Source organism: Tinamus guttatus, unplaced genomic scaffold, assembly GCF_059628265.1.
Source record: "Tinamus guttatus ecotype Peru unplaced genomic scaffold, ASM5962826v1 Tinamus_guttatus_pri_ptg000389l, whole genome shotgun sequence".
In the NCBI taxonomy this organism is placed as follows: Eukaryota; Metazoa; Chordata; class Aves; order Tinamiformes; family Tinamidae; genus Tinamus; species Tinamus guttatus.
The window spans coordinates 5,193,277-5,221,247 of NW_028288923.1; the positions used below are offsets into that span (position 1 = coordinate 5,193,277).

General features: G+C 41.9%; 1 protein-coding gene across 1 annotated transcript; it reads left to right on the forward strand.

The window, feature by feature from the left end:
- The first annotated feature begins 2,402 nt into the window (after window positions 1-2,402).
- On the forward strand, window positions 2,403-27,008 carry ADCY7 (adenylate cyclase 7). The gene is made up of 25 exons (XM_088530888.1): window positions 2,403-2,603; window positions 4,413-4,577; window positions 5,280-5,429; window positions 6,755-6,903; window positions 7,222-7,333; window positions 9,040-9,167; window positions 10,263-10,421; window positions 12,623-12,755; window positions 13,365-13,550; window positions 14,453-14,496; window positions 15,799-15,879; window positions 16,028-16,100; window positions 16,789-16,886; window positions 17,505-17,589; window positions 18,626-18,763; window positions 19,669-19,741; window positions 20,501-20,553; window positions 21,795-21,958; window positions 22,924-23,005; window positions 23,512-23,667; window positions 24,353-24,499; window positions 24,900-25,007; window positions 25,775-25,889; window positions 26,535-26,659; window positions 26,791-27,008. Exons 2-25 carry the CDS (start codon window positions 4,452-4,454, stop codon window positions 26,935-26,937), a joined length of 2,832 nt encoding a protein of 943 aa, XP_088387014.1. The 5' UTR covers window positions 2,403-2,603; window positions 4,413-4,451; the 3' UTR covers window positions 26,938-27,008.
- Window positions 27,009-27,971: the final 963 nt, after the last annotated feature.

Here is a 27,971-nt window from a genome sequence, read left to right on the forward strand (position 1 = left end):
ATAAACGTAAAATTTTGAGTCTTTAGTTTTACTTCAGCTTTCATTATGCGTGTGAATTATTCTGAGTGTTACTGAATAAACGCAGGGCGATATATCCTGCTATCCTTTTGCTTAGTGGTTAATCCACATTTGAGAAACCCCTGGGCAAGAAGCTGCAGTTACTGCAGTTTTGCTGCAGAAGTTCCCCGCTCGGCACAGGCCGCCTCGGGCCTGGTGCGGGCGGCGCGGCTCGTGCCCGGTGCCGTTACCGCAGCTCCCTCGCGTGGGGCGTCCCCGCGTCCCTGCCCTCCTGCTGCCCCAGCACACGAATGTGCTCGAAGGTGTCACCCGCTCAGCCCCCGGCCGCAGCCTGCGAGGCCCTTGGCGGGCTCCTTCCCCCGGCAGTGCCGGGCTCCATGGTGACGGCAGCCTGGCAGCGGGAGCCGCGGGCCTGCTCGCAACTTGTAATAAAACTTCGCCTGGAATCCCGTTTTCCACGCTTCCCTCCTCCCAGCCCCCTTCCCTTTTGTTTTACGTCTGTTGGCATTGGGTGAGCTATATTCATAAATCTGTTTGAGAAACCCTCGGTTATTAGTGATTAACAATAGAGTTCATCGCTTAATGTCCGTTGTTAAGAGAACGCGCCCATTGCCATGGGAACGGTATTAATTAGGCTTGAACGAAAGGCGTAGAGTTAGATGGAAAGTGTCTTTTCTGTTTCTCAGAAACTTAGATCTGAGAGTTGTGGCTTGGATAGCTGCGTTCTTTTCTCCTTTAATTAAACAAAGTGTGAAAAGAAAAAAAGATTATTTTTTAAAAAGATGCATATCAAAAAGAATCCAGGCAAGCCAAGTGTACTGTGACCAGAGTGTGTCTCTGTATGCAGCTCACTTTAGAAGAACTGCTCAGTGCAGAGCTCATGCCCAAAGGGCAGCAGCATGCGCCCGCGCAGCGAGGTTCCCCATGCCCACCAGATCCCCCTAACCACCGCTGCCATCCCAGGCAGCTGTGCCTGGTGACGCGGCTGCTCCTGGAGGCCATGTCACTTGCTCAGAGGGAGCAAGGAGTATTTAGCAGCCCTCTTGTAGGGAGGGAGTTTTGGCTGCTGGAGGAAGGCAGTGCGGTGCCGATGACCGGCCCCAGCGTAGAGGGGACGTAGGCAGCACTGAGCAGAGGAGCTGCTGTGCATCAGCAACAGAGAGGGGGTATCTCCTGACAGATCACGTAGATAGTAAGTCTAAGGAACGTTCCGTTTCCTTCTGGGGCAAAGCCTTGTGCCCTTAGCTAAATGCACTTAGTGTAATGATGCTCTCTCTCTCTCTACAGAACTCATCCCAGGAAGGGAATTTCAAGCTTACGGGAAGGCGTTAGAGGCTGGCAAAATAAAAAAGGCAAAACCCCCCTGCACAAGTGTAAGCCGCTGCGGAAGTTGCATGGAGCTGGTGATGAATAGCCCGTGGATTTGGGGAGGGTGACTCTTCTACCGTTGGCCGTATTGGAAATCAGAAGCTAATGCTCATGAGCAGTAAAAGCCCAGCACGCGGGTCACTCGCCGTGGCTGAAGACTGCAGGAGCTGCACAGGAAACACACAGGTGCACTCTGAAGAAGGAGCTTCAGCTGTGTCCTACTGTGTTCACCGGGGATCGAGTGAAAAGTAGCAGCCAGGTGGGGATAAAATGCCAGCGAAGGGTAAATACTTCTTTAACGAGAGCGACGACTGCAAGATAACAGACCCGCTCTACGAGAAGTACCGCTACACCAGCCAGCAGCACCCGCTGCTGCTGCTGCTGCTCTTCATCGCAATCGCCTTCTGGACTACGCTCATCGTCATCTTTTTGTCACAGATGTGAGTATAGCTTTTGGGTTGCGCTGTGTGCTGTAGAAGCCGAGGAATGTGTATAATGGCACAGAAAACTTTACTGTGTAAATATTTTTTTTGGAGCTACTTGGTGTAATAACTGTATTGTTGAAGTCAAGTAGCTGTGGGTGTTTTTGGAGGGATGGGGAGGAGAGGAGCTGGACCGGTCAGAGCCACGCACCCTTCCTGGAGGGATGGTGCTCCCCTCCCGTGTTTTCCATGCTCAATTGTAGCTGTGCTAGCAAATATATATCCCTACTAAAGTGATCAGGACATAACATAGACTTAAGTTAAAATGTTCTGCCTCTCTCAACTTTTCTTTTCAAATTCAAGTAAGATATGTGAAACCATGCGTTGATTCCCTGGTTATAAATTCCTGAGATGATATCTCTCTCTGTGTGAATATTATTAAGAATTAATGCTGCCACAGCTAGACTATTTAGGTTCAAAATATGCTAACCTGCATTCCAGTCTCAGCTGTTTTCTGAACTGTATGGATGCCTTTTCCATTTTTTCTAAAGGGGAACATTAGAATAAATATAACACTTTGTTTTGCTTTTGCAGGAAACACGTAATCATCTTGCCTTCATTATTACAGTATGTACTGCTCTTGTCGTATTTGCAGTCATATACTTGCTTTTATGTATTGGATCCTTATTTCGGAGATGGCTAACATTATTTGGAGTTACGATTTGGATTAGCTTCGTAACCATAGGATATGTGTCTATTTTTGAAAAAGAAAATGAGTTTCCACCATGGGAACAGGTAGGTATTTCTTGTTTATTCAGTGGAACTGGTAGCCAATGTGTATGGGTATGGGCATGTTTGTATTTTTATTTTTTCTTTTTTTTTTTATGAACATTTTAACTGCATAATTTTGTGTTTCTTCAGACTTAGGCTCACTTTTCCTGTTTGTTTTTATTGATTTGTATCATGATCCGTTCTTGTTCTTTACTCCAGTGAGAATGTAATACAGGTGAGAAAACTGAATACCTGCAGGAATCCATGCAGGAGTTGTACCCTCAGTTTGTAAATGAAATGCATTTTTGTTTTGACAAACTAAGCCTTTATTATGAATTCATCTTCAGGAGAATTTTCTTTAGTAATACATGCTTTGCCCATTCGCTATGTGGGTCAATGTGGTGTTCAAGAAATTTGCAAGGGCTGTGTGCTGGGCGTGCCCTGGGGAGCGTGTTTTCACATGGATGGGAGAGGTGAAGTGAACAATAAGCATTAATGACACATCCTGGCATAGCTGGGTGCGGCTGAAGTTCATTACTTAGTATCTCTGATCAGAAGACAGCGATTTCACAATGCCAAAAATATCATAATCTGTAGGAAACTCCTCCTAGGCTCTGGTAATGTAAACAGAAGAGTTTTTAATTAAATGAAAAATGACTTATTATCTTGTACTGACTCCTCCTCTTCCCCCCTTTATTTCAAATAAAGAAAATTATAAATTATCTGTTAAACAACCAAAATCTGACTTGTATTGTGGCGTGGATCCAGCAACATGTATTTGCAGTTGCTATTCAGTATTTTTAGCTTAAAATCTCACCTTAGGAAAGGAAAATCCCAAATATGTTGCTTTTAAGTACGTAGACTTCTATCTTTGACTTCAAAACTACTGTTTAAATGCAGATATGATGTTTGATGTCTGTATTTCCAAAGCTATTACATAGTGTTCCAAACTTTTTGTGACTGTGGTGTTGTGTGATTGACTTTATTTTTAGTACAATTAATCAGGAAAGATGAGCCGATTGATTTACATATTTTGGTCACAAACAAACACTAGTTACAGTGGCTAAAGGTTTAATGTAGTCCAAACCTGAGGCTTCCTTGAAGGGTGCAGATGTATGGAGGGGCAGTGAGGAGCAGAGCTGATCCAGGAGCGTTGCCATATGTCTGTTACAGTATTTACTTTTGCTCACGCTGTCAGGTTCTGTAAGTACAGACTAAGCACGGTAACAGCAATCTATAAATAAGCATTTAGGTGATTGGCTCTAGTGGCTCCTACCTGATCCCCAGCAGTTTAGTGGGCCACTGTGCTTTTTGTAAAGCCTGTGCAGCTTACAAGGTAGGTAGCTGCAATAACCATGGTTCTCTTCTGTAGGCACTGGAATGTGTTCTTTGCATTTTTGCTTCTATCAAATGGAGTAAACAGAAGTGATCTGGTGATGTTATTACCATTATGTTTTGGAAAATATGCATCATTTAATGCTAGTCAATATTGCTATCTTGCACGGTGCTGTTCCTGATACATAATGTACAAAGTGCACCTTCTGTTGCAATGGCTAAATTAAGGGTGAAGGGCAAGGACAACTGAACAAGTTACAGGTGATATGTCATGTTAAACAGCGGGGTTTCTGTGCATCTGGAACTACTAATGCCATCGAGGGTTTTAACACTGCTACCATCCTGATATTTTAATAGCATTTTTGAAAGGTCAACATTCATGTGTATGGTCTGAAGATGAATGAGAACATTGATGCTTTCCTCCTTATTCTGTAGTGATTTTTGGTAGGCATCCAGTAATACATGTGGGTTTTCCTGTTTGTTTCTTTCTTTCCAAAGGTGCCGTTCTTCCTATTCCTAATCTTCACAGTTTATACCATGCTCCCCTTTGGGATGAGAGATGCTGTCATACTTAGCAGTCTTTCTGCCCTCTCCCACATTATTGTTCTGAGCATTGTTGTACCAAAGAATTCCCCGAAAGAAAAGGAATCCGTTCTCTATCAGGTAAGGAAATACTGTGTGGTTAAGTAATGATGTAGTTGTATGAATGCTTGCTCTTGGCAAAGGCTCGTGTTCAGCCAGCTCCCAGACTTGCACCCCGTGGAGGGTTGAGGAGCGTGGGCACGCAGCTCGTTTGCATGCTTTTACTGAAGATGTAATCGTTTCTAGCGCGTCCTGGTTTTCTGACCTAAGCAGAAGCAGCAGCCTGGTGTGGTTAACCAAGTAACGCAACGCAGGGCAGACTGTGCTGCATTCCTCCCTCCGGCCTGCTCTTCCAGGTGCCTCCTCCCTGGCTCCGTCTGGGCGCAGGGGGATGAGAAGGGGCAGCAGATCCTGGGGGCCGGCCGTGTCCAGAGGAGCCCCCCACACCGCCCGGCACCTCGTGCGCGTGTGGGTCTGAGTGGCTGAGGCTGGGTCCTGCCCGAGTCCCACACACCCATCCACAAATAACAAAGGTTGAGGGATAGCACAGGATTTTCTGTGTTTCAGCATGCTCCTGTAGGAATGCCCACCCCTTTGCAAGTTACCTTGTTTCTCCTGTACATCCTGGCTAATTGGGAGCTGTGATTTGCATGTGAGAGAGGGGGTAAGGGAAAAATTGGAAAGGGCACTGGGGTGGTTCGTTCTTAAGGGAGTAGTCAATATACCAGTGAACTATCCGTGGCTGTTCTGCAGTATGTCAATGTTTTTTTTTTTCTTGTGCAGTTACTTGCCAATGCAGTCATTTTTCTTTGTGGTAACTTGATGGGTGCATTTCACAAACGCCAAATGCAGGTGGCTTCGTGGGACTTATATAGATACACATTAAAGTGCATTCAGGTCCGAATGAAACTGAAGATCGAAAAGAGACAACAAGTGAGTGAAATGATTCATTTTTTGTGTTGTTTGTTTCTGTTTATAAAGTCTATATAATTTTATAAAGTTTGTGATTAATGCATTTTAAACGTCTTGGTATCATCTCTGTGATAGTCTTCTACTATTTAAAAAAAGGAAATAAAAGGAAAAAAAGAAAAAAGTTGTGCCATTTGCAACAAAAGAAGGAAGTCAAAGGGAGGAAGCTCTTCTGTGCAGGGTTTGTCTATACAAAAAAAAAGCACATGGCATTTGAAACAGGAATATGATTGGCAGTTATTTTAGCTATTTTTTTTTTTGCCAAATATAAAAAACTACTGTATCTAACCTAAGGTAACTTAAAAGAAAGTGTCATAATGCCCGGAGAAATAGCTTCTAAGACATGATTCCCCTGGTCATGAGGGAAGTTCTCCACTTATTACTTGTTGCTGTATTTTCTTGGTTTGTAAACTATTTTTATTTTGCGAGAAGGAGAAAATAAGGACTAAAGAGAGGAAATAGTCATTTAAAAACTTACAGTATTGTTTGGAGTCTAAACTGAAGTCATATACAAAGAAGAAACTAGAAGCAGGAATGGCTGTAAAGAAGTCTCCAATCTGAAACCAGAGCACCTCTCTTGGGCCTGTGCTGGCCCAAGCAGGGTGCAGAGCAGCAGCTCTAGAGCGCCCAGGCCTCTGCCACAGGCTCCTAGGTGAAAGGAAGGGGCTGGAAAGGGACTGACTTGCCCCCATGGCTGCTTGTTGAGGTGTGGGTGTGCTCAGCTCCATGGACAGCTCTTTCATCTGTGCAGTAATTTGTCAGGCATAATTCTGTGGACCCCTTTGTACCCGCTTTTTCCCTATGAAGAAGATTGTCCCTTCTTTGGAAGCTGTGGGGAGGTGGTTTTAGTACCTCACAGATCGTAGTTACAGAATATATATATATATATATATATATTTTTTTTTTTCTCTCTGGGCTTTTATCAGAACATGTTAACATAATACTGAAGAAGACAGATGGGTGAAAAAGTAAATTTTCATTAATACAAAATTGTGGTAGTGTTGATTTTTTGTGCATTTTTTTTTCCACAGTAAGAGAGAGATGTAGCATTTAGGTCATAAGGAACAAAAGGAAAAAGAAAATGTACAACACCCTTAATTAAAAAATCAGTGTGTTTGATTTTTGAGAACCTAAACATTTTTTTTTTTGAGAATGTGATGTGTTACTCAAAAGCTTTTTAAATAAAGAACAAATTTTTAATTTGTTCTTACAGTCACACTGAAATCCTGCAATTTAAAACTCACTATATTAAGAATTTACATCATTAATTTTTTTTCCTCTCTTTTTAGGAAAATTTGCTTTTGTCCATCTTGCCAGCTCACATATCTATGGAAATGAAATTAGCAATCATAGAGCGACTAAAGGAAACCAATGATAACAGGCAAATGCATGACAACAACTTCCACAGCCTGTATGTAAAAAGGCACCAAAATGTTAGGTAAGTGCAGAAACTTTAGATCTAACTATATTAATGTAAACTGATACTTTTTATCAGTGTTTGTTGTTGTGGGATTCAAATCTGGAGGTAGATTTACAGGCTATAGTGAACCTTTTTCCCTGTTGTTTGGTGGTAGAAAGCAGCATGTGTTCAGAACGCTAAAACTAGTTGAAATATGTAAGCCCTTTTTTTTCCTGGAGTTATTTTCCGAAGGGAAAGATGTTTTCTATTAAACAGGCTTTAATATTTAAGCTGACTGTGGAGGAGACTTATTTTCCTATTTCAGTTATGCTGTTTTTGCCTCTTGTTCCTTCCTAGCATTCTCTATGCAGACATTGTGGGCTTTACTCGCCTTGCCAGTGACTGCTCTCCTAAGGAGTTGGTAGTGATGCTGAATGAACTTTTTGGGAAGTTTGATCAGATTGCAAAGGTAAGTGCTGCAGTTTGTTGCCCATGTAGGGACAAATGGCACCACTGAAAAGCAGCTGGACTTTCTGCCAGGCACAGAAAATTTTAATGGACCTGGAAAATCATGGTGTTTTTGTGTCTCTGTGTGTTTGAAATTCTATGGGAAAACTGTAAAACTAATATAACAAGATGTTGAGAAAGCAGTTTTAGTTAAACCACTGTGGATGTGACCAAATAAACTCTGGTTAAAAACTGCCTAAAAACTTAGTTTACTTTTTTGACTAATAAGTGACATTGCTAATCTTTATATAATATTGCTGTCAATTGAATTGTTACTAAAATTCCTTGAGTACCAGAAAACAAGAGGGTTGTACTAGCTGTATTGTAACAGCACTGCTATTAAGAACCCACAGGATGACATGACTATTAATTCAGTTAGCACAAGTTAGTGTTACAGTGGAAGTTGAGATTAAAACAAATGTCCTGTGAAAGCAGAAACGGGGGCATTGTTTCTAACTATTCCTCGGGTACAGAAATATAGTAAGCTTCGAAATTTGACATTTTCGTTCTTGATTTGTAATGAGAAATTACACTGTTTAGAAAAATGTTTGGGTTTAGTGACTCAAGGACTTTCACAACTCTGTGGTTGAGCCGTGAGAAGATTCCTGCCTTCTGTGCTATTTCTGTCATGTCGGGGCCTGTTCCCAGTCATCGTTTCTGTCGTATAAGAGCCCCGGAGGCTCTGAACCTCCCCGGGTCGCGGGCTGAGCTGGGTGCCGAGCCATCCGCGGCGCGTGCCTGACGGCGCCGCTCTTGGAGAGCGATGGATGTGGCGTTGAGTGAGGGAGAATGACTTGGGGAGCTGCCACCAACGGGGGCTGGCTGCAAGTTAGGGTGCTTGGGGGTTGATTGGAGGCCAGCAGGGCTGGCCGGGCAGCAGCCAGGATCTGCTGCCCTAAATTCAGTCATCTCTGCTCATCATCAAGCAGCCTCCGAGGCAGAATTAGCCTCTTGCAACACTTGCAGTCAAAACTCTTACCTAATGTCTGTGCAGAAGAAAAGGCAGTGTGACCGGGTCGTTTTTGTTCTTCCTCTTTCCCTCCCTGGCCGGGGTTGGTGACAGGATCCTCTCTTGCAAGGGCAGGAGAAAGTTTGCTGCTGTCGAGCGGTGCTGCTGCTTTTGTGCTGAGCTGCCAGCAGCAGCGTGACTGCCCTGTGGGCTGGCTTCCTCTGCACTCGTCTGAAAAACATTTCCTTCTGCAAAACTACCAGTTTGGCAATCTCCATTCCTGATTTCTCCCTAAATTCTGTGCAGGTTTTGGGACAATGCTGTTTGTGAGGCTATAAGAAATATGTTCTAATTTTTGCAGTTTTAGATTGCTAATAAACCAAGCAGCAAAATAAAAATACAGATGAGACGAGTTTGTGTTTTAGGTAGTAAATTCTGTGGTGGTTCTTCATTACTATAATTTTATTTATGATTTCCCAGTTGCAAAGAATGAAGTCAGGAATCGATGTTTTTCTTTTAGAAAAGCTTCAAGGGAGCATTTCTTCCACCCTCCAGTCAGCAATGTCCAGGCATTGGGGTGTAGGAAAAGAGAAGCAGGGTTTGCTTCAAGCTGCATTACTCGAGACCCAGCTTCTTCAACCAGATATAGGGCACTTTGGGTCATCAGCTTACTTGCAGTTTGTATTTTCCTGTTGAATCTCTTTACCCTTATTTCACAGGAGAATGAATGCATGAGAATAAAAATTTTGGGAGACTGTTACTACTGTGTGTCAGGCCTACCTGTGTCCTTACCGGTTCATGCCAGAAACTGCGTTAAAATGGGACTTGATATGTGTGAAGCGATAAAGTAAGTATAGCAGCCAAAGGCTTTCTAAAGTATAGAGGCTCTGAAGCTATTGAGTAAAGTCATTCTTATTAGAGGACACTTAAAATGTATTTATTAGCTATAGTTTATGATAATTATGTATGCTTTAGGTCATAAGAGTTTTAGTCTCTTGTGTTTGCTCTAAGTATATCTATAATGATATTAATTTGTAATATATCTTTAGGCCTTACAGAAGAAGGAGAGAAAACCAAACATAAGTTGCCTAGGCACATTTATATTCAGTGATGTATAGTTTAGTGAAAGTATATAGAGCTAAATACTATATTAATCCTCAAATTACATTAGGGATTCAGTAGTATTTAACATAATAGTTATAGACTGTATCTTTTTTCTGCCAAAGTCTAGAGTAACTGTTTGGCAGAAAGCTAAATCACTTATTCTAGACCAATATATGCCAAAGACATTATTTTATTTTTATTTTTGTTACAGCTGGTCTGAAATGTTCTAGCAAAACAGTTTTGTTGGCAAATGCCAGTTCTTTGATATACAATAAAACAATACAGTTATGTTGATATTAAGAAGAACAATGTTGGCTAGGCCATTATAATACTGTCATGGGATTTTTGCATTCCAACTTGGTTATTTTTTACATAAGCAGAAAGAGCGTGTATATAACAATGCTTAGCAAAGTTATTTGTGGGAACAGCTTAATGTGTAAATAACAAGAAACAGCTTTATTTACAATAAAAATCTACATGTATTTCACATATAATTTAGCTCTCCACTTTTGAAATCTTTTTACCTTAAAATGGCAAATGTAGCCCAGTTCAGAGATTTTTAGAACTGCTGGTTTGAGCTGGGTTTCACTGAGAGCAGTATTAGAGCAGGATTTGGCATGCGCCTAGATTTTTTTGTTTGTTTGTTTTTTAAGTTTTCCCTTAATGAATGAATGAAAAATTCAATCTATTTGGAAGACTAGTACAAAAGCAGTAAAACTGAGGAGTCTTCAGATGCAGGAAATAACTGTGCAGAGCGGTAGTTTTCTCTTCACCGTTATAAGCAGTTCTGAGTTGTGCAGCCGCTGATGTGAACTCTGCTGCCCTTCCTCTTGCGCAGGCAGGTGAGGGAAGCCACCGGCGTGGACATCAACATGAGGGTTGGCATCCACTCTGGGAACGTGCTCTGCGGTGTCATCGGCCTGCGCAAGTGGCAGTACGACGTGTGGTCCCATGACGTGTCCTTGGCCAACCGCATGGAGTCGGCCGGAGTGCCCGGGTAAGGCAGTCGTGCCCGTTCGCTCCGTCCTCGCGCGTTCCGAGTCACAGTGCGGGGCTCTGGCCTTTGTGACTGCTGTTAGGCAATTCGTGAAGTGCGATGGTGGAAATAGGAAAAAATGTGAACTGCAGTTTTAAAATGTCCACATTTTCTGATTCTTTTTTGATTAACTATAAAATAATAGTCTGGGGCAAGTGACTCCTACTTGGTGCTCCCTTCATCTGAGAAAACTGTATGCTTTCAGCAGCGTGTTTTTATGTTGACTTGTTTGTTCGTGTTGTGCCCGGGGATAATGCCTTATAGGTTAGTTTAGATGAAGGATATGCTACCTATGTGGCCGAGGCAAGGCTTCATATTTGCAGTGTTCACACTAGCTTTATATTAGCTGTGTATTCAAAAAATGCAGCCTGATGAGGGGTGCCCAAGGAACAGGAATTCTGCTTGCTGGTGGTTGTGTGTTCCCTCTGTGTTTGTCATCAGTGCCTGGGATGGAGGCAAGGATGTGCAACAGCTGAAGCCAAGCAGTAGCAGAACATACCATATGGTGCTCAGCTTTTAGATACATTCCTTTAATTTTAAAATGAATATCTACAAATTTGCAAGGGGGTATGATTATGAAATTATTTGTTCACATTGATGACTGAAACAAACTCAAATAATTGGAGGGTGGTTCCAGTTGCAGTACCCTGCATGCTGAGTATTTAATTGGTGTTGACTCTCCATGGGTTAAACAAGAATAAGGAGTTGTGAAGTTTCTTTTGTTCATAAAGCAAAAAACATGACTCTGAAAAAACACAAAGCTATATATATATATATATATATATAGTATTCTCAGGATCATTGCTTCATCTTAAAAGCTTTAATTATTCCATTACATGGTGCTTATGTTTGATGATCTGTTAAAGGTTGCAGCTGTTTTAAGTTTGCTTATTCTGAAACATTGCACTGTAGTGCTTATTATATCCATACATGTCTAGCACTTGGATGCCATTTTTTCTTCAAAAATAGCAAGAGGAAACTTTTTATTCTTGGAAGATGGAGCCTCAGCGGGAGGGAAGGTGCCTCCCTGGTATGGGGTGCCTCTGGAAGAAGGGTCCCTTTGGGGTTCCCCTGTTTTCAGTGGTAGCTAGTCCTGCTCATGGGGAAGTCAGGGAATGTTTCTGTCATCAGGAGAAGCTTGAGGTTTCCAGAACACTCAGTTGGACAGATGGTACCAGACTTATATTTAAATATGAAGTATATCTGGTTTGGACTTCTGTGAATGAAGGCAGTTTAAAGGCTATTAAAAGGACACAGGAAAACTTGTGGCTGTATAAATATTTCATTTCCATTGACTGCGTGTCCTTGTTCTCCTCTTCCTCTCTCCAGTTTGGAACATTATTTGCATATATAGCACCGTAATGCACGGGTCGAGCAGGAGGCACCAGGGCCTCCGTGACGCTCGTGCGCAGCCTGGGAGGTGCGGGGCGCCGCGGGGCAAGGGGCAGCTCGCGGCACCGTCGGGGCGTGCGCGGCCTGCGGCGGAGCCGAGAGCCCGGCCCGCTGCCCCCGCGCAGCCAACCCGCTGCCCTGCGGGAGGGTCCTGAGGCCGTAACACCCGTGTGGGCCGGTGGGGTGGAAGGGCTGCTGCAGAGCCTCCAAAGTGGTGGTTGTGCAGAGGGTTCTTCACTGCTGCTCTGCTCCGTCAGAAAACACAGGCCTTCAAAGCAGTCCCTTTCCAACCGTTCTTATTTATTTATTTATTTCTGTCACCCCTTCCTCTCCTCTCCTCAGGCATTTCTAGCATGGGTTATCCCCTTTAGACAGTCTCATTTCTGTTTTGTGAGCTTTCCCTGCAGCTCTTTCCATCTGAAACAACCTGCAGATGAGTCTCTGTCTCTTTGTCAGTCATCAGGTCTCTTTTGACCATATATATATACATTTCTTCTGTCCTCTTCTTGCTGTATTTCACTTTAATTTTATACTGCTTCTATCTCATTCCAGTAATCATTTTTGGCATACTTAATATTAAGAAGAGTAACAGAAAAAAAGCAGTGATAGGTTGCTAATATGGTTTTAAACACTGGCAAGATTTTGGCTGCCAAAGCTCAAGGTGGCTGAAAAGCACAAAAAATGTCAGCAGTAGCCATTGAAATGTAAATGAAATGCTTAATCTGACCTTTCTGTAAATGTTTGGGTCTCCTGTTGTTTTCCCTTCGCAGTCGTGTGCACATCACTGAAGCAACGTTAAATCACCTAGGCAAAGCCTATGAGGTAGAGGAGGGGAACGGGCACCTGAGGGATCCTTACCTTGAGTCCATGAACATCAAAACCTACTTGGTGATCGATCCAAGGGTATGTATATGGTTTTTAAACTTGTTTTTGTGTGTGTGCGTGTATACAGTATGTGTGTGTGTGTGTGTATACACATACGTAAGTATCTGTGGCTCATACAGTTATCTTCAATGCAGAAGCTTCCAAAGTGGTGTTGCTGCATGAGTAGTGCCTGGCTGCTCACTTGTGACCCAGATACAATCTAAGGCCGAGTCTGTCATTTGCAGGGCCTTCTCCTAATCACTGTTTTGATCCCCCCTAGCTCAGGAGTTAGGATCTGTACCTCCCTGCAGTTGTGCTGACTTCAAGGAAACTGTGCTTATAAGATCCTGGGATCTCCTGCATCATCATAAATCAACCAGAAGCTTGAGAGCTGCACAGCTTTACAAGCAAAGACTTGTAAAGGCAGTTAAGGCAAATTCATCAAGTCATGATTTGCTTGAGATCAGATTAATTAAATGAGATGCAGGAAGCATGGATGGCTGATGCATTGCTGATACATGGTTAGAGTCCTACTAAATAGGTAGGCAGTTTTATCCCTAAAACTACTTGTTAAGCAGTTAACAGAGCTTCATTTGTATGTAGTTTTTATCCTGTTCTGCTTTGTAAATGAGTATCTTTTTCTCCTAGTCCAAACAGTGTGTGTCAAATAATCATCTCCCTAAAACAAGAGTTAACGATGGGCTGAAGATGCGAGCGTCCGTGCGGATGACGCGGTACCTGGAGTCCTGGGGAGCAGCCAGGCCCTTCGCCCACCTGAACCACCGGGAAAGCGTGAGCAGCGACTCCTCTGCCTCGCAGGGGCGGCGGAGGAAGGTGAGGCTGGCCGGGAGGGTGCTCATCTCACAGCTGCAAACCATTCTTTGAGTGTCTACGACCTGATGCCTGCGATGTTTTTGTAGATGATGTTTTGCCCTTATTTAAGTGTACATAAACAGTGATGCGTTAAGTACAGACAAATAAAAAGGCAACCGTGCAATGATTATTCCTGTCAGAAGTTAGATTACAGCATTCAAACTCTGCTAGTATCCAGCATGCTACTGCCATTTACTCCAGCACAGTGGTAAATTCTCTAAGTCAAACTTTGAAACTGTACTTTTTTTGGACGTTTTTCCATCCTTAGGTCCTGGTTGCTTCAGGGCTTTTTTGAAAAAAGCTAATTTATCCCAGCCTCTGGGTGCATTCAACAATTATTTAAAACGTTTAGAAAAGAAACAGTCCCTCCACATGCACCGTCTATGCCAGGATTTTGCCAATAAGCAGTTAAACTCGTTTCTCCTTCAGTCTGCATTTTCTGGGAGCTGGGAGGGGATGTGTTTCCTCTCAGGTGCGCTCCTGAGCTCCTAAGCAAGGCTCTGCTTACCTCTGTGACCAGACAACAGCAGTAGATTTTAAAATGAAGTATCCCTGCATTCACTTTTGTACACATGGTTTCCAATTTACTTGTCTCTGCTGCTGATCTGCTCTGATCTTAGCTATTTCACTGCGTGGAGGAAAGCAAGTGATGTCAGACCTGTTCAGTTATGTACTAACAGCTGTTTGTCAGAAAATGCAAACTTGTCAAAGCAGAAAAGGTTGATTCTTATGACCGTTTTGTATTTGAGAATGGTTCTGAACTTTTGTGAATAAAAATGATTTTGGCTGCTGCTTCATTTTCGATTGTGGTCTACAGTTAAGAGTATGAAAGTAACTTATTCTTAATTCCTTGTTTGGTTTAGGAAATACCTTTGTGTTCCACTGGGCGTCAGAGGACTTCAGATAGGTTTGTCCAGTACTTTCATCCTTTTAACATATAATCTTAAGCTGCTTTTCCAGTTGAATGTACTGTAAGCATGTCACTTTTTGGTTGATTAATGACTCTGGTAGCTGTTAAACTATTAAGGTTAAACTAAGCTAAATCCTTGAGCTTTTAACAAGCCTCTCAGTTGTCATTTGGTAGGAGTGGCAGTTCCTGAAAGGAGCTTCCCTGCTCCCTGTTCTCAGCCCCTCGCTCAGGCAGGATCCCTCTCGCTGGCCAGTCCCTAGCAGGACGGAGCAGAGCTCGGGAGAGCAGGCTGGAGGGGAGCAGGCAAGCAGGAAGGTCCAAGTAGCAGTCATGTTTATTCTGTAACCGTGTGTGTTACCTCAGCTTTCAATTTTATTACTGATAAGATGCCTTTTTTTTGTTTGCAGTATTAGGGAGTAAAATAAATATGCTACAATACAAGTAATATATATTTACTTGTAGTATTTATTGTATCTTACAAGATATATTTTATCTTTAGTTAGTGTTATCGATGTGTGTTAAGGTAGTGTAATCAAGAATTGCTGCTGTATCTATAAATAGATACTGCACCCCTTGGTGCAAGGAGGTACCTGCGTTCCTTGGTGCAGGTACCGTTTTAATGAAGTTATGAAACAGCCCCATGCCTTAGAAATATGGGACTTACAGATACTTAGCGCTAAAAGGCTTTTGCAGGCTCCCTGCAGCACAAAGTGTTTCTGTTGGCTCATTTCAGGTTCCCAGGCCCCGACGTGATTCCTTAGCAATTATGGTTTTGAGTCAGTGACCATTTGTTGTCAAAGTGGCTCAAATACCTCCCTTTTCATTCCTGAGTTTGTTGTCCTTTTAGCATTATGAGCACTTGTAGTCTATGTTTTTATAAGGTAGTGAAATAGCTGTGAAACAGCATGGAAAAACTGAGAAATTGATAGCTTTGTCTTTGCTTTTTCAGATTTTCATGATCAGCACTAGAAAGAGTATCTCTTATTGGCTTGCTTGTTTCTCTGTCAGAGTTTTGCTATAGTTAATGTATGTTTGACATAATGTATTTGACTTCAATTTATAATAAAGATATTTGAAGTGTCTTTTTTTCTGATTTTGCAAAGAGCCTGCTGTGATTTTAATATTTTTTAGGATGCTTGCAATGATCAAAAAGCTTTGTTTAAATGAGGTAAACATGTTTCATAATTTCACTGTACTTAAATTTTGTATATAAGAAGTATAGATAAATAGGAGTTATATCTCAGAGGGATCTCTTGTTTCTGAATGTCATTTCTGACATGGGCTTTGTATTATTCCTAGGAATTCATCTCAGAAGGGAAGGATAGAGGAAGATATTTATGATGAAATGATGTCAACCATTGAGGGACTCAGTTCAACCAAGTATGCACTATTTTATGTTTTCTTGATGCTGCTTTTCTTCAGGAATAATCTGCAGTTTCAGTTTTAGATCTAGATGCAAAATTTATTTCTTCATAAATTCGGTCCTCCGCTGCGGGCGCTTCTGAACTGCCTCTCTCTTGCACTGCAGCCCCTGGTGTGGCAAATCCGATGACTTCTGCGGATTCTCCCTCATTTTTGCAGAACCTGCACTTGAAAAAGAGGTTGGTAAGAGCAAAGCAATTGTTTCTGGTGACCTTTGAGTGGCACTTTATTGCAGCGTAAGGATGAATACCTTTGTAAGTCTGTTTTGGTTCTTGCCTTGGATCCTGAGGTGCCTGGAGAGCCCCGGAGGTCTCCGGTAACTGGTGGCAAATGGAGCTCAATATTCGTGAGTCCCTGCCAGGCCCTGTCCTGGCGCTGCATGAGGCTGCCCCTACTCTGCGCTCAGGCCCATGCAGCAGGGGAGCTGGCAGGAGCTCAGGCAGCCTTAGCTGCCAGCAACTCGGAATAACGTTGTCCTTTGTGTCCGGGATGGCACAGCACAGAAAATTAATCATATACGTGTTCACCCTTATCTGTGTGCATGTACTTTTAATAAGGGTTTTGATTCAGCGTGGCTGTGAAGGCCTCATTTACACAGTGCTCTGCAGCCAATTTCCCGCCAGGTTTGAAATAGCCCCTTTGGACTGGGCTGTTCTTGCTGGCAGCCCCTGTTCACGTGGTATTATTTGATGGTTGGTTTTGTTAGCTCTCTTTTAATTTATGTATTTGAATTTAATGTGTAAATGAACATATATGTGTAAACATATTTTCTATGTAAATGAATTCTATGTAAATTTTCATGTAAATGAAATAGAGTTAAAAACAAACAAACAAAACCCCCTAAGATTATTTTAATCTGCTTTTCAGTATCGCACTATTCCTATTCTAAAGCTGAAGAGTTACTTCGTGTGTGCCAGTTTTGTGTTCCTCTGTATATTTTTGATACAGATCTTTATAATGCCAAAGTAAGTGTCTGTATTTTAATATTTATATTTTAACTTAAGCTGTGGATTATGTAAAACGCTAATGTGCAAGAAACTTCTTAGGTCTTTTGGAGTTTCTGAACGTTTAGGTATAAGAAGTGCATGTTTCTTAATTATAATCTACCCTTTAATGAAAAAAGTGCATTTGTGTGCTGGCCTAAAAGCCCAGGCACTAGTATGAAAAGCAAGTAGAAATATTTCTTCAACATCATGTTTGACTGCTTGAGAAAATGAGATTAGGTAAATAAAGTGTGCTCAGTGATTCCCACACTGAGGGAACTTGCAGCCTCAACTCTCACCCCTGAGAAAGCTGCTTTATGGAATATTTGTTTTTCATGGCTGTTAGAGTAAATTTCTACAGAGTTACCCTTGGCGTAATGGTGCAAACTGCCAGTGAAGGGGTGAAAAATCTTAAAGTTGTATTTGTGCAACAGAACAAAAATACCCTGTAGCAAGGTTGTCATTGTTCAGCACTGTAAGAACAATTTTCTTTAATTCTTAAGAAGCTTCTTAGCAAGTATTAGCTAGCCTGATGAAATGCAGCTTGAGATACATTTTCATTTAATACCGTGTTGTTTAATGCTGCTTTTTTCTGTTTAGAACTGCAAAACTGGGGATTTCCTTTGGCGTTGTCGCAATCATAATTGCACTTATTTTGTTGGTGTGTTTTGCTGAGAAATGGATGGTAAGTAACGGTTTTCCTGTTCTCAAAACTGAATGGATGGCAACAAAGTCTTTATTTTAGAATGATAAATCAAACTATTAATTTCAAGGAGAGGTTGAGGAACTTGACATCTTACCAGAATATTTCATTGGCCAAAAGAGAGATTTAGATGCTGAACTTCAGATACTCATGTTTGAAAATTCTTAGTAGAACTTGTATGTGCTACTTCAGTGTTATATGGATTCTAGAATAGGCAGTAGGAGGGAGGAGGAAGCTGTTAACATGTGCTTCTGCAGGTGGGTTTTTTGTTTTGTTTTGTTTTTGTAAGACAAATTTCTCAGAGTTTTAAAATGTTTGTCTGTAATATTTTTGGTTGTAAATTCTGTGATTTTCTACACTGGAACCAATATTAAAATCAAAAGAAATATGAATACAGGGTTATAATAATTGATAAAGTCCCATGGAAATTACAAATGTATGAATAATTTATTGGGAGCAATTCCATAGCTGTTAGGTAGGACTCCAAATGTACCATTACATCAATTAGGACACTTTGCATTTGGATTATCTTTGCCTTACATTATTAAATGCATGCAATTACTGCTTAAATATAAATAAATAAAACAGTCTACAGTGATGTAGAGTTTAACTGTGTAAAGTAGTCCTTCTTAGCCCAAGCAATCGCTGGCAGTGGGGGAGGTGAGAGGAAGGGACTTCAGGGATGTCCATAAGCTCCTCAGATCTGTTCTGTGGCAGAGCAAGGGCAGGACTGAGTTCTCAAAGTCTTTCGAGAAGGTTCTGCCCTTGCCTTGTTGCAGAGCAGCTACAGCCTCTCAGGGAAATTGGTGCTGGAAGAGCTTCCTCTTACAGAGCCAAATTCGAGCCATGTAAAGACTAAAATGCCTCAGTCGTATTAACTGTGCTCTAAATCTTCACTGCACAGAGTCTTAACTTTCTCTTGTATAAGGGACAAAGTATTTTTATACACATAAATATTTCTTACCATTTGTAAAAGTCTGTTATCCTTCTTATTGAAATAAATCAATTTTGTTCCCAGAAATGCTGCTCAGAGCAGTGGCCTTTCTTGCATCGTCTGTGTGCTCTCTCGGAGACGGTGGAAACGATGCCTTTGCTTAGGCTTCCTTTAGCGTTCATCACCATCAGTGCCTTGCTCATTATAGCTGTTTTTAACTTGGTAAGTAATCGTTTTATCTTCATTCTGTGAATTTATTTTAGCTCCATAGTCGGAGCCACTTCCTGTGCTCTTTTTATTGAGTGCTCTGCTTTTAGCTGCCTTTTCTCATGCCTGATTGCCACCCGAGTGGGTTGACGAGAGGACGTGCCGTGGTTGCTGCTGGGCTGTGTAGGGTTAGCTGGGCTCCTGGTCCCGCAGGGTTGGCATCGTGGCCTCCCCTTAGCTGCAGTCTGAGTACTGGTTACATGTGGGTCCCTATGTCTGAAAAAGAGACCCCCCTGGAGGAACTTCGTGCTCAAGACAACTCTTTTTGTTTCCTTTTTTAAAAAATAAGCTTTATGTCAGATTGTGTGCTATGGGTTAAACCTGTCAGGGCTACCTGCCGCTGAAAGGGGCAGCCTTCCTAGCCCGTGTGCCGGCTGCGATCCCGGGAAGTGCATTCCCAAGGATCACGGTGATTCTGCTGCGAGAGGATCACGGTGATTCTGCTGCTAGGGGCTCGTCTGCTGGCTGGGCTCTTGGCACTGACTCGTGGGGCATCGTGTGGGCCCTGCCAGAGCCAGCCCGAAAGGAAACACTGGAGCAGCAGCCCTGAGCTGGGAGAGCTGCTAGAACCACATGTTTGTGCCCAATTGCTGATAGATTAGCTTGGGCATAGTGTTAACTTCCCTCTGAATTAAAAAGTAAGAGAACACACAGCAATTTTCCCTTCGTCTCATTCCTTGCGCGTGCATGTATGTATGATAAAGCTATATGGGACTTCGTGGTGTTTTAACATCTGTATTGCAGTGGTGCTGAAAGGGCAACCATGCCATGACTCGTTGTACAATATATGGAGAACAAACCTTAAATAAATGACTACCTGCTAACCAGCCAATCTGGTTTTTTTCTTCCCAACAAAACAGACTACTGAAGGAAGCAACCCAGCAAACGCTACTGCATCAAACCTCCTGTATGCCACCACCTCTGTGAGTAGAGCACTGCCTTCTGAGAGTGCTTTCATCTTGGAGGGAGTATATAAATGTTGAATAATGGCATTTTCATATCTTTCTATCTTTTATATTCATTTTTTAATAAAGATAGAATTTTAAAATCATTGAACATAGAAAAATCTACTCCTTCCACAAGGCAGTTTTGGTACTTCTCATAATATCTGCTATCATTAGCTGTGGTTTTGCTGTGTAACTTTTAGAGATCTTTCAGAAGTCTGGACTACTCATGGATGCAGCTTAAGTCTTGATTTAGTTACTCAGCACCTCTTAAAGTCCGGTGTTTTGAGAAAATTAATACAAAACAACTCAGTTTATGCTGTATTCAGTTTATACTGATCTTTTGTTTTAATGCTAGTATAGAAAAGCTTAATTCTTGTTCATACTCCTGTATTTTTTTTTAGTTGGCTATCTTAAGGGAAAAACAGAGCTATCTATTAAAAATTGAACTCTCTTCTAAATAATAGTTAGTATCTATTTAAGCATGTATTTAGCCTAGAAAATGATTGTTTGTGAGGTTTTCAGTTTTTACTTCTTTAATGTCAAAGTTTATCCATTCTGTTCTGAGACCATTCAGATGTTTGGGGTGCTCCTGTGTCCCCGGGCCCCCAGCTGCTCGTGCTGGTTACGTTTTTAACAACATGTGCAGGAGGTTGTGAGAGGACCTTGTCATTCAGGGCCATTTGCCAAGTGAAAGCTGCACATACATGATGCTTATTTTACTCACCTGATTATTTCTGTTCTTGCATGTTTGCAAACCAGCCTTTTGGGAATACAGCTGAATACTGCATCGAGGAAACTGTAAGTAGTAAAAATATATGTTTTCCAAATTTCAAACCCAAGTCTTTGAGTACTGTGTGTAGTATTGATACCTGGCAGTTTTTCTTTTTTTTTTTTTTCTTTTTTTTTTTTTCCGCCTCTTGCTTTTAAGTATTTGAGAGCATAGATGTTTTTCATAATATCAAAAGGTTCCAGTTGCCTTTGCTGTGATGAATTGCTTTGCATCTCACCCTTTTTGGAAATTTCAGACAGAAAAGTTCATCTAGAAGGTTGAGGAAAAAGCAGTAGAACAGGGTGATGTTTAGGGTCATGTTTCAGAGGTGAGAGCTACTTTGTTGATACTCTTGGGCGTCCTGAGAAATGGCACGTAGACCTGTTGGAGTTCTCTACGTGACTGTTTCTGTTTCAGGGATTGAATTGAGAATGGGAGCGTTTGCTACCTCTGAAAGTAGATTCACAGCCTTTAGGATGATGGAATTGGTACAATTCCTTATATAATATGCTCTGATTCCTAGTTTACCCTATAAATTGCTCATTTCATTAATTTCTGCAGAAACGTTAAGAGTTTACTAAGAACCTCCCTGGGCTCTGTGGCGTGGCGCTCTGTTCCCTTCTGGGTGAAGGTGTGGGATAACGTGGGAGCAGAGCAGACGCCGCCACCGGCCGCGGTGCCCAGCACGAGCTCGGCCTTGTCACCCTGCGGCCGCGGTGCACGGAGCAGCCCCCTTAACCCCTCAGCCACCGCCCCAACATCCGACCTTCTAGGAAAGTCTTTGTTAGCCTCAGTAGCAGAGAGCCCTGTGAGGGTGCGGGGGGAGGCCGCCCCGGGGCGCGGGGCTGTCGCGGCTCCCTGGGGCTGCGCGGGCAGCTCCGTCCCGGCAGGACCCGGCTCACCGCCCAGTCCCTGCACTACAAAGCTGCCTTAAGTCAGTCTTCAACTTTAAATAAATAGTTTTCTGAAGATAAGTCCCCTGCTCAGCATTCTTCCATTTTTACCTGGTATTGGTTGTGTTTGCCTCGATTATTTGTTGTTTAAATCCCCTTTTTTCTCTTTAACCATTTTTTTAAAAAATGGTGAACTAAAAGAAGTCAGTAAATCTTTCTTAGTGCAACTCTTAAAGTTCAATTGTATTATCAACTAAATTATCTTTCTTGTATTTAAATGATGTTGGTAATGAATTTCGAGCCTTTCCTACTCTTTGAAGGTCTGTTATGTGTAAAGCCTGAATTATGCAACTGCTCTTTAAATTATTCTTTTACAGTATTACACTTACTGCTGCATATTAGCATTCATTGCTTGCTCCGTGTTCCTCCAAATGAGCTTCGAACTCAAAGTTCTTCTGCTGTCCATTGCTGTGACCATTTACCTCATCATTTTTAATACCCTTCAGCATATTCACATGAGCGTCTCTGTGAATGACACCAGGTACCTGCCAAGCTTTTTATAATACACAATAGAGTTCCACTGACGGAGGCACAGGTTTTTGTGAAATTTTGGATTTTTGAAAGAGAAAAATCACAGAAGTCAAAAAGCATTACAGAGCCTTTTGTAAAGTTAATGACACAGAAATCATATTAGACTGCTATCACCTTAAGAAAAAAAAAGGAATTAAGAAAAATAGCTTTTTTTTGAATTATTTTTTAAGAAAAAAAAAGCATGAAATAAAGGCTTCAGAGATATCTAGAACCTGAGCTTACACTGAGGCTTCTACTAAGAAGGAATGGGAAAAACCTCAACCTTTTAAGAGTGTTGATCTTTTAAAGCATGGAGAACAGCCTTTCACGAATAAGAAAGTAGTTCAAGGTTTTGCTGACTATTTCTGCAGAAACAGTGTGGGAGGAACCTTAGACCTTAGTTCAGTGGGAATAAAGATGCTTCGTGTCTACTCGAATGGCCACTACGCTAGTTGCTTAGCGAGGTTTGAGGGGCATTTCTGTCCGTGTTTGGTGCAGCTCAGGTGCTGCACTGAATGGTGGTCCTTTCTCATGGTCAGGGTAGGACCTTTTTTGCCAGAGAGCCTCTGGCACAAGGAGCTGATGCCAGTGCTGCTGGTTCTGAGCGAAGGCACCTCCTCCTGCTCTAGCCCACCCCGAATGATCATAGAATCACAGAATCCCAGAATGTTTAAGGTCAGAAGGGACCTCTATATGTCACCCAGTTCAACCCCCCTGCACACACAGGGTCACCTAAAGCACGTGGCACAGGACTGCGTCCAAGCGGGTTTTGAAGATCTCCAGAGAAGGAGACTCCACAACCTCTCTGGGCAGCCTGTTCCAGTGCTCTGTCACCCTCACTGTGAATAAATTTTTCCTTAAGTTGGAAAATAAAAACTCCTGATGTGGAGTTTTCTTAAGGATCCAAATGATTTGGTGTTGCTTTCTTGTTTTCAGGTTTTTCATGAAAGACCCGGGAATAATGACTAATTTATATCTGGTTCTGTTTTATGTAACCCTAATTCTACTTGCAAAACAGGTAGGTATTTAAAAAGCAATAGTTTAGCTCATTTTTACTTGCTGCAGGTATATTTAAGCAAAATGCAAAAGAATTGTTAATTTAAATTGTTCAAGAAATTTATATGTACTTCTAAATTCTTTATTATTTTACTTAGTTGAAGTCAATGCAGAAATGCTTACTGTGGAAGGGCAGGAACTCTCCGATTTTCCTCTCTAATGGAACTCCAGAAATTGGAAAGCAGAACTTAGATTTTTCATCCTCTAATCCAGGCAGTAATTCAAGATAAAAATAATCACTACATTATTAAAATGTCAGACTTGTAAACACGCCTGAAGTGACCTGAGTGGCATTCGTTCATGCTGATTCCTTTGCATTTTTCTAACCTTCATTCTTGAAGCAGTCTCTATAACTATCACATTCAAAATGGCTTGAAGAAACCTTATTGCTCCTATTCTTATTTTGAATAATTTAACACTTCTTCAGTGAGGTGATATATGGATTTAATTTAAATATTTATTTTCCAGATTGACTATTATTGCCGACTAGATTGTCTTTGGAAGAATAAGTTTAAAAAAGAACATGAACAGTTTGAAACGATGGAGAATGTTAACAGGCTTTTGCTGGAGAATGTTCTTCCAGCACATGTTGCTGCCTATTTCATTGGGGAAAAACGAAATGAGGTATGTCTGATCTCTGCTATGTGAGGGACAGTAGATTGAACTTCTCTAACACCAGGCACAGAGAATACTGGAAGATTCTGCACACAGGTATCTTGTTTGCATTCAAAATCTTAAAAACAACCAAACAAAAAACCCAGGAATCTTGTACCCGCACGGCATCCAGGACATATCATCTTTATTGTCAATCTCTGAAATCTGTTCTAGGAATTAGATATTCAGCTTTGGGAGTGAGTTTGAGTTTGGCAGTTACTTAGGACGGGCTTACTGCTTTGCAAAGTCCATATTTTACTAGAGTGGATAGGCTTTCTTTCTAAAATAAGTTAGTTAAAGGACCAGATAATATTTCCTGAGTTACAACCCCAATGGGAAACGTTAATTGATAAGACAGATATCCCAGAAGAATCATTATTATGCCAGCACTGCAGCAGAATAAATACTGCAAATTTCTGTCCAGATAAGAATTTTGAGATACATGGATAACTTGGCTTTTCTGTAGCAAATCACCTATGTTATCACTCCTGATTTAAAAGAAAATACTTTATAAAGTTCATTACTTTACATTGTGCTATGGGATAATTTCATGGAAAAAATGTAATTTGATTAGTGGTAGCAAGCAATGATAGTTTTCATCAGTTCTGGTGGAAGGTAACTGCTGAAAATGTGTCAATATATTATGTTCCTGCAGGACTGGTATCATCAGTCTTACGACTGTGTCTGTGTCATGTTTGCATCAGTACCAGATTTTAAGGTGTTTTATACTGAATGTGATGTCAATAAAGAAGGCCTGGAATGCTTGCGGCTGTTAAATGAAATCATTGCTGATTTTGATGAGGTAATTAAGCTTCTGGCAAAAACGGGCTATGTTATGTATTTACTACAAATAAAATGTTTTGCTGGATCTGTGAGCATTGGGGGAGTAAAAAGGCGTTAGGCTGAACTAATCCTCTGAGCTCAGCCGTGCAACGTTGGAAGTAAAGTATATTCCCAACTGACAAGGTTTTTTAATTATATCATTTAACGCATTAGCAGTGTGGTTTGAAAGACCTGAATTTCAGAACTTGTTTCATTTCTGCTATGAGCTGGTAGAGCAGCTCCTCAGTGCTTTCTTGTCCAGCACTGATGTGATTAACGATGGTATTCCTAAAGATGCTCGCTGCTCATTGCAGAGAGTACAAGATTTCTGGTTAAAACTGAAACGTGGCATTGATGTGTGTCAACTCCCCTTTGAACAGCTGCTGTTAAAACCTAAATTTAGCGGTGTTGAAAAAATCAAGACCATTGGAAGCACCTACATGGCAGCAGCCGGCCTCAGCGTCACCCCTGGCCAGGAGGGTAACCAGGTAGGTTTGGGGGGCTCTCCAGTGCGATAACCAAACGTGACGAGATGATAACAACAACAGGGAGCTACCAGGAGTGACTTTCTGAAGCGTGGATGAAGATGGGAAGAGGGTCTCACATCCAATTAGTGTCTTCTATTTTCTCTCTTTTTTTTTTTTTCCCTCCTCATCAGACATTAGACCTGTAAGCCCAGCATATTTTTTCCAGTAGCTTAGCATTCCTAGATGCATAACAAGAGTCAATAACCCGGTGGTCGGAGGATGCCTGCCGAAGAAAAGGCCAGCTCAGACTTTGACAAGAAGCTGTTATGTCTGAGAACTGGCACAAAAAGAAAATCCTGAAGTGCTACATGTTAGGTCTGAATTTGAAACATTCTATAACTTAGAAGAATTAAAATCAGTTTCTCAGCTCAGGCTTTACCTTCACTGCGGCAGGGCTGTGAGCGGCATTGGGATGTGTCCATGTGTTGTATGTACCAAGCATTTACATTAAATCTGAGGACAAGGGGAGAGGCACAAAATTGTGATCATAAAGGTCAGCTATATCGTGCTGGCCTTCTAGTCACTTCTGCTGAACCTGTGTGTTTTTTTTTTTTTTTAATCCACATATTGTGTTAGTTGAACTGGGTATTTCTGTAGTGTGGCCTCATCCTTAAAAACATGTACCTTATTCATTAGCAGTTCTGGTTTGGAAAAGCCTGTGGAATAGCAGGGTGATACAAGTCAGTGTGGTAGTGTTCAGTCATTAATATGTGCTCTGGTCTGCCTAGGATAAGGAGAGGCAGCACGCTCACATTGGGATTATGGTGGAATATGGAATTGCCTTGATGAGCAAACTGGATGGCATCAACCGACACTCCTTCAACAACTTCCGCCTGCGCATCGGTAAGTGCGGTTTGACCTCTGCGGTTCCGTAAAAATGAGAAATCAACTGGATGGGTTCACTGGATTGCTGAGCACCACGGAGCCTTTCCCACCACCGAACACTGCATTTGGATCCCTGTAAGCTGCTGACTAGCTGAAAGTGTTGTGGGATAGTCCAGCTTTTTAAGAATGCCAGACTTTTTCAGGAATGTCACTTAGAGATTAGTGATCAGAAATCACTGGAAAAAGGAAAAGCAATATTAGACCTGGATGAAATTGGAGAAAACTATGGATCTGGATGCAGAGAGAGGTACCCTGCTATTAACTGCTGGCTGAAGACAGTATTGTAATTGTTCAGACATGTATTTCCATATATTAAAAGTAGAAAAGGAAGAATTTTGCATTGCAGTGGACTCTGCCCTAGCTTTTTCTTGGACTTCCTATTTTGCAATAAATGAGTCACTTCTGTGCCTCTTTTATTTTTTCTCTCTCTCTTTCTCTCTCTCTTTCCCCCCCCCCCTCTCTCTCTCTCCCTCCCCCCCCCCCCCTCTCTTTCCCCCTCTCTCTTTCTCGGAAGGTTTCGATTTGTGGCTAATAATGAAATAATGAAGCTAGATATCATGTGATTTTGTACTTCAGTAATTAAACGTGCTTTTATTTATACAGGGATAAATCATGGCCCAGTGATTGCTGGTGTGATTGGTGCCCGGAAACCTCAGTATGATATCTGGGGCAACACAGTTAATGTCGCCAGCAGAATGGAGACTACGGGAGAGCTTGGCAAAATCCAGGTACACCCAAGAGCTTTGGAATGTCCATGTATTTTTTTTTTTTTCCTAATTGGCCATGTGTGTGTGGTATGTGTTTGTTTTTTAAAGAATAATAGCATTTCACAAGAGTTTCTAATTCTTTTTACCCAAAGGTCACAGAAGAAACAAGTAAAATACTACAGGAATTGGGATATTCATGTGAATGTAGGGGACTCATTAATGTCAAAGGCAAAGGAGAACTAAGGACTTACTTTGTGTGCACCGAGACAGCCAAATTCCAAGGTATTGGACTGAACTGACCAATATGACTGAGTTCATCAAAGTAGACTTAGAACTGTCTTGCTTCTGTGAAGACTTAGAATTTCCCTCCTTATGTGAAGGAGATTATTCTAAAAACATAGACACGCTATTCATACATCCCAAAATAGGAGAAAGATATGTTTTGAAAGAAGTTGAAAATTTCCTAGGAGACAGAAAACCACCTTGTGGACAGGACTACCTTTCCCTGAAATAATTTGAGGATTTAGCTGGAACTGAAGCATTTTCAGGTTCCTTTCCTTACCTGCACTGTGGGAGTCCAGCAGCACCAGTAACAATCTGTGTGGATGCACTGCACAATTAATAACTGTATTGAAACATTCCCTACTTCCTTCCTTGGTGCATCAGTGTTGTATCTGCTGCAGACCCGAGAGGATACACTGGGTACTGCACACCCTGCTCTTAGTGCTCAACAGGCTTCGTGGCAGAAGACTGCTCAGTCACGGGAAGAGGAATGCAAGGAAATGCGAACGTACCGCAGCTCAGTTGTGCTGAGCTCCTCTGGGAGAAAAAAAATGCACAGTATTGGACCACTTTTTCAGTACTTTAGCCTTCTTTGTAGCAGTACCTTGTATTACACAAATGTATTCCTCACTTGCAGCTTCTCGGAAGTAACTTTCACCTAGCTCAAAGTATTTACATTGTAATACCTGCTCTCCTTTGTGCCTGTGTATTTAGCAGCTGCATGCAGATTCTTGTACACTGGCAGAGAAAAGGGATCTTTAACCTTCCGACTTTGTCAAACATTGTACCTGATCTCAAGGTGCACTGGGCACCTGCAGGTGATCCTGCCCGCTTGGCTGCAGAGGCTCTGATAGCGCTGACGTCCCGGTGGGGATGCTGCGTGATCACTGCTTGCTTGAAGGCAGTTGTAGAAGAAGAAAATCTGTTTTGAATTGTTCTGAAACTGAAGAATGAAGAGCAGAACTAACAGGCTACTAGTAGAGACAGCAGCAGACAGAACTGCAGCTGAGGTGCTTGCTTCTGGTTTTGTTTCTTCCATCTGCCCAGCCCT

What these genes read in the sequence shown, in the direction of transcription:
- ADCY7 (XM_088530888.1), top strand. Translation starts at nt 4,452, where the DNA reads ATGCTCCCCTTTGGGATGAGAGATGCTGTCATACTTAGCAGTCTTTCT. An exon ending in AGGAATCCGTTCTCTATCAG is followed by an intron (nt 4,578 to 5,279) that starts GTAAGGAAATAC and finishes TTTCTTGTGCAG; the next exon opens with TTACTTGCCAATGCAGTCAT. An exon ending in CACCACCTCTGTGAGTAGAG is followed by an intron (nt 19,742 to 20,500) that starts CACTGCCTTCTG and finishes TCTGTTCTTGCA; the next exon opens with TGTTTGCAAACCAGCCTTTT.